Genomic DNA, 10,451 nt, shown 5'->3' with positions numbered 1-10,451 from the left:
ACTCACACAATGGCGCAACATGCAAGCGCTTCAGATAGTTTTCAGATATGAGGAATTTAAACAATATATAATTATAAAAATAAAAACACTTTCTATGGTGGTCAGTGTATGCAAAGGAATTCAAGCTGGACAACATAACGTCTATCAGTAAAAAGTACAGGACCCTTGTGGCTGAATTAACGTGTGTTATTTTGAATCCTTACAGCTGCATTTGTTGTCATTCAGGCCGATTTGCAAACTGCTTCGTCAGAGAAGCTTCTATTGTCTGAATGAGACAAACACATTAAAATAGCATTAATTTACCATTACTCATATTGACTTTAAATACTACGTTATCACAAAACAACAGAATGGCACCGTACAAATATAACGTAAGGCTTCCATATTGTTATAGGTCTTCAAAATTGTACCTTACTGACAATATAGCTAGGAAAGCCACCCATCTTCTGAATGCCCTCGGTCTCTAGTTTCTGGTTGTACGGTGTCATGAGTGATTATTTAGAGGTTACAATGGGTCATTTTATAAAAAAAATTGTCTCACTGCAATGCAATGGCTATATGGTGACTGACATCATCACTCATTAAATCCAAAAGGGTCTCATCTTTCCAGTTAATCCCAATTTATACAATTCCAATGCTGTTTATGGACCACAGTATGCAGAAATATATAAATACACACCACATGGGCATGTCTGCAAAGGGGTGACTTGTGGGTTTGCATAGAACCTGTTTTCATACAGATATCTTGAGGTCAGAGGTCAAGGGATCCCTTTCAAAATGGCCAGGCCAGGTTTTCCATCACCAAAATTTAGTCTAACTTTAAAACGTTATTTAGCCCTCTTCCTGACAAACTAGCGTGATAAACCAATAGATGCCTTAGGTCTTCTAGTTTCATAAGCTATCAGTACCTTCACTCGAACTTTTGAGCCCGCTACAGCCTCCGAAAGACAGTGTGGTGTGGAAGAGGTAAGGATAATGGGGTGCTGCCAGTGCCACCCCTGGACCCACCTCTGGACACATCTGTCATAATGGTCCCTCAGAACGGTCCTCCACGTTGAGTGGAGTCCAGATATTCTTAGTGAAAAGAGCTTGAGGAGCTTTGTATTATAAAGCTATGTGCTGACTGCAGTGACTCCTCAGCGCTGTATAATAACGATACAATTCTGTCTACCCATAATGCCCCACCTAAAGCACCAAGGGCTGCATCAGTCCTCACAGCTTCAACTCTGAAAAACTACCCATCATTCATTGCACCAGCCCTTATGAATTCTTCAAAATACTGAAACATATAAGAAGAAAGAGTGTATAAGATAGCCTCCTTTTTCATATAGTGTGAGTGTTGTACAGACCTGCTGTCTTTTTATCAACTTAACATACATTTCCAAAATGTGTGTATCCGCTGCCATCTGCTGCTCACAGCAAACTGACTGAAGAGACCTCTGGAGCTCACTGAAATCATTTGGAAGATGAACTCTGAGCACTTAAAGCCCCTCTCCAGTCAGAAATCAGTGTTTCTCCCTGTCCCTCCAGTGTGCTGTTTGAATGCTGTATGAGCAGAGTGTGACAGTAGAAGGATGTTTTCAGAGTCATCAGTCAAGTTTTTTCTCAACTAATACTGGTAGGTTTCTTTTTTTAATCAAAAAACTGAAATGTACACACACACATTTGACATTATACATTACATTATTTTATGGCACATGGAGAGTGTATTTCTAAAAATAAATATATTTAAAATTGTGTGAGTTTATTATTTTGTACTTTTCATTTTCTAGTTATTGAAATAAAAAATAGGAAATATTCATATCAGGCTCATATTCACCAACTTCGACTGTAAGATAAGGTGAGATAACGGTGAGTATTTTTTTGAAAAACATAGTTTGTTTGGCCCGCTGAGTGACTGGCGTTTGATTGAGCCAATAGTAACAGAGAATTTAACATGACCGGGAGATTACTAGCCAATCGGGTATCAGCGGGCGGGGCCTCCCGCCCAGCTAACGTAAGCGTTGTTAGTAGGAAGAAGAAGCCGATTCTGGAAGCCATTACGTTGCGCACATCAATTGAGTAAATCCTACTATTTTTGCGTACAATACGCACAATTACCTCTCCAAAAGAGCAATTTCTGCAACTATGGCATCGGTCGCGAAAAAGAGAAAAATGAATTTCTCGGAGAGAGAGGTGGAAATTATTGTGGAAGAAATAGAGAAACAAAAGCACACACTGGTTAACCACTTCAATGCTGGAGTCACCCACATGGCAAAGAATAACGCGTGGGTGGATATCCTGAAAAAGGTGAACGCTGTCACCACCTGTCCCAGAGAGTTGCCCGAGGTGAAAAAGAAGTGGTCCGACATGAAGACGGAGGTCCGGCGGAAGGTGGCCCAGGCGCGGGCAGCTATAGAGGGGACCTCCGCCGACTGCACTCCAGTTCCCGTCATCCTCACTGCTATGCAGCAGAGGATCTGTAACCTCCTGGGGGAGGCCACCATCATCAGCTTACCTGCAGGAGACTCGGATGCTGAGATAACTTTACCGGTCACAGTGAACACCACCGCGACTGTCACACTGGCAGAGAGTGAGTTGGTAAAAGTTTTCACTGTAAGCATGCTCAGGGTGCACTCAGTGCCAGATGTGGTGTATGCTGCTGTACGGAGCAAGAAAAGTTACTGTGTTAAGTGAAAGATGTGACTGAGGCTGAGACACTCTGCTGTTCAACAGTCAGTGTAACAGGAAGTAGATCTCCAGCAGTGGAGAGATGCTGCATTACTTACAGCTGCACAGGTATTGAAATATTATCCAAATCACAATATTGCCTTGTGCCATATGCAAATTATAGAAGCTGCAATGTTTTTGATAAAAGTGTGACAAACAGCATTATAATGAAGTATTATAATGAAGTACTGTAGTGCTGCTGAGATGCCCTGTCCTACAAATGTTGTTTTCCAGATGTAAGAAAATATGTTTGTTTAGTACAGACCCCAACAAATGTCATGTCAGCATGATTTTAATAGTTTTTTTAGTGAAAATGAAAATGATTAAAAATGATCATACCCACTGATCATTAATTTGTTACAATATCTGTCAAAGTGATCGCAATATGATGTTTTTACCAAATAGTGCAGCCCTGCAAAAATGATAAGAAAAAAAAGCAAACATGCAACCTGGATTGTGGTGCAGCATCAGATGCATTTCTGTTGTTTAATTCAACCAGCGGAAGCAGGCTTGATAAAGAAGGATTGATTGATTGATTGATTGATTGAAGAGCAAATGTGATATTAGAGTTCAAATGAAGAGTTCACCTCTGTTGCAGATGTTTAATAGAACTAAATCCACCTTAAGGACTGCAGGTGTTCTTTAAACCAGTATGGTTCCCAACCTTTTTGGCTCAGGACTCCCCAACACAAAGCTGCTTCGATCCTCATCTCAGGTTGCATATGTAAATAACTAAATAGTAATTCTTTCATCTCTGGTTATTTTATTTGAATATTGTTTTGAAGCCTGTAGAGGTAAAACTACACAATAATCAATAAAGTAAAGATGAAAAAGTGAACCTAGGTACTGTATGTGGGACTGCGAACCGTCAGGGGCTCCCCTACCTGATGACATCATCTGGGTTATTTTCTCAGGTGTGAAACAGCTCCTCCAGAACTATACAACTCTTTTCTTTTAAACATTGATTTAGACTTTGAAGAAGAAGAAGACGACCCAATAAAAACAACTCCGTACCATCTAGTCACCAGAGCACAGAAGTGTTGAACAATGAACAAAATAATCCCTCGGCTCAGTCTGTCATCTTCATGCCAAACTGCACTTAATGTGAAGATTCATTGTTTTCTCCCATTTTCTTACAAAAAAGATGAGTTCCCCCACCAATACAGCATCTCAGCCTCTCTTTAGTGACATCAGATATCAGAGATTTATACAATTGAGCAGAAGTAGAATCATCCCCAACCCACTCCATCATTATAGCCTTCCTAGCCAACATTAAGATAAATGTAACTTTTGTTTGTTTGTTTACCTTTTAAAGAGTCTGGTATACTTCCTTGTATGTATAATAAGAGGCTGGGGAGCAGTTGTTGCCCTGTCACCATACTTATGTCTTTACTTATTGCCTTCAAAAGTAAGTAAATTTTTTTTCACTGCCAAAAGCAATGTAACCTACTATGAATATATGGAGATATGACATTATATAAAAGATTATGTTGCATCATCCTATATCTATTGGAAGGCAACAGCATGTTTCTTTATCTATTGCCACCTTAAGCAGTGTACACTAATACTTTTCATGGAGCGAGTGGAACTGTTTTTACCTCTGAACTGACACGTTAAATCAGTGAAGCTGCTGCCGACTTGCCACCCATCCTAGCTTCTGTGTAAATCAAAAAGCTTTAGACAGAAAATGATAATAAATATATATATATAATTTAATAAATATATAATTTCTGCCACTTTTGTAATCAAAACAATAACAAAAGTTTGATGTCGCCTTGAAGTAGCGTGGGATCATGGGAGTTAGGGTTTAGTTTTCTTAATTGTTAAACAACCACCACTGCTGATCTGACGTGACTCCGGCAGATATTATTCACAGACTGGGTAATGTATTGAAGTTGTATTCACGTCACGTTCGCCGACTGCTTTCCTCCCAAGTGTCACTGGAAGTTATAGCAAGTAACATATCAGACACACATTATTTTTCCATATTGTTGTACGTGTCTTAAAAGATGTCTGAAGGGAGTCTTTGAACAAACTGCTGCCCCAGTTGTGCCCACTCTCTTCTTCTTCTCTCATTCACCACCTCACTGCTTCCCAGTTATTTCCTGGCCGGTGATAATGACTTGACTCGCTGTAGATTTGTGTACCATCTCTCAGCCACTGAGCTCACCGTGGATGCGTTAGAGTTCTAAACATCAGTCTTGTCCTCCTTTCCTTCATGACCCAGAAACCATGCTGGAACATGACCCTGATTTCCAGATCGAACGAATCACTGGGCTCTTGTGGGAGAAAAATACTAGAATTTTTGCAGGTTTTCGCCTCATAATTGAATTGTATTTTAGTGTTTTAGATTGTCTTCTTTTTCTTTGATTGTTGGTTGTTTTTGGCCTCATATAATTCTGTCTGTATTCTCTTTCAGCTCTTCCAGCTGGCTCAGCCACAGTCTGTGATGAAGCAAAGCCACTGAATGGTAAGTCTTTTTCTAATTACGTGATACTGTATAGCTGACACTTGCAGAGCAGTCAGTGTGTTTCTTAGTTGAACGGACAGATGATCATTACCTGTGATTTCTGATCAGCATACTGTGACAGCAGATGCTGATCAGAGGCTCATAAAGATAGATAAGAACTGACATATGTCATTCTTGATACCACTAATAGTTCAACAGTTGACTCAGTACTGTACAAATATACAGGCAACAAATAACTGCAATTACCAAGAGAATGATGTGAAAGTTCAGTTTCAGTACAGTTGGACAAATATTGATGGCAGCAACACCACAATCCTGCATTTTCATCTCTCACTGGAATATTTTTGCCTTTTCTGATAGTGAAGTAAATAGAAGCCTGAATTCACATACAGAAGCTCTCCTATTGCCGATTGTATTCTGATCATTAAATAAAAACTCAACACAAGATGTTTCATGTTCAAAAAAGTACAGAAAGTAACCAGAGTGAGTTCTGAAGTCCTCTTTAATGTAGCTCCACCAGTCTCTACTGTGTCTGTTCATTCTTGACTAAAAGTATTTGACTATGTGAAAAGATATATTTATTACAGGATGCTGAAAAGAGGTTTGGAATGCAGTTGTCCACACCAAATTCTGCTAATTTAAATATAATAATAATGATAATAAAAGATTAGTCCGCAGGCAGTTTGGTCCTTTAGCGGTGGTTTACAGGGAACATTTGAATCCTTCAGCATCTGTTTAGCAGCCGGCAGCTACCCACTTCTTGATCATCATCAAGTTTTCTGGATCTATCCAATGACAACAATTCATTCTTGTCTTACATTTTAAGAACCAGTTGGTAGTAGAGCTGCAACAATTAGTCAATTCATTGATCATTTGTCAACTACTACATTTCTTTTGTCCTCTATGACAGTAAACTGAATGTCTTTGGGTTGTGGACAAAACAAGATATTTGAGGACAGTAAATGTAAATTCCGAAGTCTTTGCTAATCATAGCAGTAGGTAAGAATACCCTTTTGGAGCCCAAATACTATAGCCAGGCAAACAATTATGTTATGATGTTGCTGATTAACAAACAATGTCGTTATATATAAAAATAAATAAAGGAATAGGTGTTGATGAGTGCCCTTTAGTCTGTCTCCATCAAAGTGGACAGAACTGACATGCACCACTAACTGACACAATCTCATATTTCTGTCACTGTTTCTGTTCTTAAGACTCTTTATTTTTCTGATGACTAACCTATGATGAAGGGTTTGCCACAGACGGAAACATACTGACTGTGTGACGTATGCCTGCTCCCAAATATATTTTCAGTTTTGGGTCTGACTGGAGACTTGCAGACTATTCGGCCACAGTAACAGTTTCCCTGTCCTGTTTCCAGCTGAAACAACGTACCACACTCTGGAGGATGGCGGCGTGGTGGAGTACTGCACCACCACTGTGAGCGACTCCACTCCCACCGTGGTGGCCACCGTCGAGGCACCGGTTGAGATGCTGGCCTCATCCTCAGCTTCCCCGCCTCCGCCACAGGGTCAGGCCAAACCTCAGGAGCTGAAGAGCCGCATCGCCCTCAACTCGGCCCGCCTGCTGCAGGAGCAGAGAGTCACCAACGTCCACATCCGACAGATCGCCCAGCACCTGGAGGGCCAGAACGAGCTGCTGCAGATGATGCGGCGCTCCCAGGAGGCCCAGGCATTCGCCCAGGAACGACAGGCCCAGGCCCTGGAGGGTACCCAGGCTGCCCTGCTAGCGTTAGTGCAGATGCTCAGGCCCGCTCTCAAAGACCTGCGCAAATTCCTGCAGAGTGGGACTGAGGTGGCGAATACTAGCAGCTCAGCAGCAGGAGGGACAGCTGAAGGGGCAGGAACAGAGGAGCAGAGCAGGCCCAAAACTCCTCCACCTCCTCCACAGCAAGCCGAGGAGACACAATAGATACGTGTGTGTGTGTGTGTGTGTGTGTGTGTGTGTGTGTGTGTGTGTGTGTGTGTCTGGCAATGCACTGAGACTTCAGAGAACAATGAAAAGCTTGTCAGAAGTTGCCTTAGAGAGAGCATGTACAGAATTTTACTTATGTTTTATGGTTTGGTCAGAAGAAAAAAGAAAAACTTACGTTGAGAAGATTATTTTTACCATCTGACACTTCAATTAGGGAGTTTGTGCTATTTAATACATTGGATTTAATATTGAAATTGTGTTTTTATTGCAGAGATGCAGATGGTCATCGCCCTGATGTTAAATGATGAACATTTGATTCTTTGGTTTTTTCAAGTCTATTCTGAATGAACAATAAGTAGTCTTGTTTTTTAAGAGCAGAGTCAGCTGGGGTCGTCAGTTCATCCGCACCATGTCTTCAGAACTGAATAAAACTTAAGAAAAATTAGCAGCCTGTGTTTTGTTCACAGGGTGCACCACTGTTAATCAACCAGAAGAGGTCAGTGTGTGTAAGCAATCAAATCAAAGGTGGAGCAGCAGTGTAGTTTGAAGTAAATATTGAGATGAAATGTATTTAATGTGGAATACCACAGCCATTTATTTAGTTTTAAGTAAGTATTAAGTTATATAAATTGGATTTATAACATGAATATAGCAGCAAAAAAGTCATGGTGTCACTCTCCCTCTGCCTGTGTTCCTATCACGGCCTCTCTGATGTTTGTTTCCATCGCCGGTCTGCTCAGTGTGCAGCTGAGTAGAGCCACTGAAACTGCTGTTTTTATCATCTACATCAGTGAATTAAGGATTTATTTCAACCAAACCAGAGTTGGTGATTGTTGTTGGTGAACAGAGGAAAGACTAACAAAGACAATTTTGGTGAGTTTTATTTTGTGTCTGTCCACTTTGAATGAAGTTATGATGTTATGATGATCTGCAAAGTAAAATTATAATTTTTGTCTATGGGGTCTGGTGGAGAGTGATAGTGATATTATGGTTTCTGGTTAAAAAAAAAATTCTTTAGGGATTCTTCCCATAATGCTGTCAGACACTGAGAATAACAATCTGAGCTGGTCATTGGCAAAAACAACAACTTTTGGTCGACGTACTTTGACTTTGTCGCAAAGGACTAATGTTAGTTTATGTTGTGGCCGCTGCAGCCCTTTTCACAGATATTTCTTTTCACATATAACTCTAATTTAAGGATTTGACCAAACCCCTGTTGGTGATTGTTGAAAAGACTAACAAACACGTTTTTGGTGAGTTTTATTTTGTTTCTTTCCAGTTTGAAGTTTGTTTTATGATGATCTGCAGGCTAAAATTACTGATTTTGTTAATGGAGTCGGGTGTGCCGTAGCAACCATCTGTTTTCCATCCATACATCCAGTGGCAAGTGAATTTTGTATATATAACTTTTAGGTAGGTGACTTAGATTTAGATAAAAATGATAAATGGTAAATAGACTTGTATTTATACAGCACTTTTTTGGTCTAGCCACCACTCAAAGCGTTTTACGACGCTTGTCACATGCACCCATTGACACACAAACATTCACACACTGCAGTGCAAGGTGCCATCAGGAGCAATACATACATCACCCATGCACACAGATGGCAAAGCAATTGCGAGCAATTTGGGGTTCAGTACTTTGCCCAAGGACGTTTCTACTCTGATTATTAGATTACCTGAAAAAAGAAAATCACTGTATAGGATGTTTGAAACTGATGAAAACAAATCTGTAAATTGATTGGCTAGTTGCACTTCAACTCAAGTTTTTAAATGATGATGATAATTCTTCTCAGATCAACAGCAGCTCCATTTGCAACATAACAGAAAATACAAAAAGATGAGAAACAAAGATACAGATATTTAACATAACATTACAATAACATTTGACATGCATTTGATCTGGAATTGAACTCCATATTTAATTTGACTACTATTTCATGTCCTAATGGCTGCAGTGAAAAATGTCTATTGTGGAACCCTTTTTCTCTGGTTTAATGGTAACAATTTGTACTCACTGTGCAGGACATGGTTGGGTCAGAGACAGTGTTATTGGGCAGCTTTAATGTGTTACTATGGTAGGTTGATTCATAAAGTTTCTCACCTACAACCTAACATCTCCTCGATCAGACTGCTCTGCAGGTACATGTGGACTTTACAGTAGGTCCACACAGCGAATAAAGGTGAGGGAAGGTAAAGGTAAGTTCATTTGTAGTGCCTTTCAACAACATGGCAATTTAAACAGCTTTTCTTAAGACATAAAAAGAGATTAAAGGCCCTGAAAATGAGCCTTTCCCCAAAAAGAGGGTGATGAGGTCCTACATGAACATTGTAACATTGTTTTGGCTGTGTAAATAGGCAACTGTTTGCTGACATATTTACCATAACTTTATTAGGTGATGGTGTGTTAGATGTTGTCTTTGCAGCTTGCTGTCACGTTCTTCTGCCCCCACATGGCTGAAAAAAGGAATCATACAGCCCCAAAGTCCACTATTTATATTCTGATCCTGGGCACAAAGAGGCAACAATAATCCTCTACAACCAAATAGTTAAGAAGAATAAGGCACTCCATAGGGACAAATGTCAATAAGCTTTGTGTTGTGAGTTTTTTCCTCGATAACCACAGCGCTTACACTGTGTGTGTGTGTTCAGTTCAGTTTACCCAAAGATCGGTCACAGCTATTTGATATTAACTACAATTGCATTAAAACTTATATATATGATGGCTTCCAGGGTCGAGGCTTGCAAAAAATAAATATTCTTCCCAGATTACTGTATCTTTAATATATCATAGTCAATAGTTTGACTGTTTTTGCTAATATGTTGCTAATTGCTAAATGCCTTGCTTGATTTTCTTACATTCCCATAAGATAACTAAAAATAAAACACCAACTCTTTTGTAATTTTGTGTTTGATTTCTCTTGAAATCATTTAATATTTAATATAATGAGCAAATATTTTCCTTGTAATTGTATTACAGTGATGAAGATTCAGTGATAAAACAAAAGTTGTGGCATCTAGTAGTGAAGTTGCAGATTACAACTAGCTGAACAACGCTCACATCTGTATTTGACGACCTGGAAATGAAGCTTTTAGGAGAAACTACAGTGGCTGTGAAACTTGCAAAAGGAAAGAATGGAAGGCAACCTGTGGCTCTAGATAAATACGTCTCATTCTAAGGTAACAAGAACACAACAGTTCTTATTTTCACTAATGATTATACATTAATGAAAACATATCTATGTATATTATATTCCATTTCTTTTTTTAAAGTATATATTTTTTGGGCTCTTTATTGCCTTTAATTGATAGAGACAGTCGAAGGTAGACAGGAAAT

The 10,451-nt window shown here is 39.5% G+C and overlaps 1 protein-coding gene across 2 annotated transcripts; it reads left to right on the top strand.

Annotated features, from left to right (window-relative positions):
* The first annotated feature begins 2,001 nt into the window (after positions 1-2,001).
* On the top strand, positions 2,002-9,883 carry naif1 (nuclear apoptosis inducing factor 1). Of its 2 annotated transcripts, XR_007886204.1 has the most exons (4): positions 2,002-2,572; positions 5,129-5,179; positions 6,561-7,987; positions 8,313-9,883. XR_007886204.1 is itself a non-coding variant. In XM_051412364.1 (3 exons), exons 1-3 carry the CDS (start codon positions 2,128-2,130, stop codon positions 7,109-7,111), a joined length of 1,047 nt encoding a protein of 348 aa, XP_051268324.1. In that variant the 5' UTR covers positions 2,002-2,127; the 3' UTR covers positions 7,112-9,883. The 2 variants fall into 2 exon arrangements, 1 of the variants encoding a protein (XP_051268324.1); XM_051412364.1 differs by having other exon boundaries at positions 6,561-9,883.
* Positions 9,884-10,451: the final 568 nt, after the last annotated feature.

The sequence above is a fragment of the Dicentrarchus labrax genome, unplaced genomic scaffold (genome assembly GCF_905237075.1).
Source record: "Dicentrarchus labrax unplaced genomic scaffold, dlabrax2021, whole genome shotgun sequence".
Classification (NCBI taxonomy): Eukaryota; Metazoa; Chordata; class Actinopteri; family Moronidae; genus Dicentrarchus; species Dicentrarchus labrax.
The sequence above is the reverse complement of the archived record's forward strand: the minus strand, read 5'-3'. Positions and strand labels throughout refer to the sequence as shown.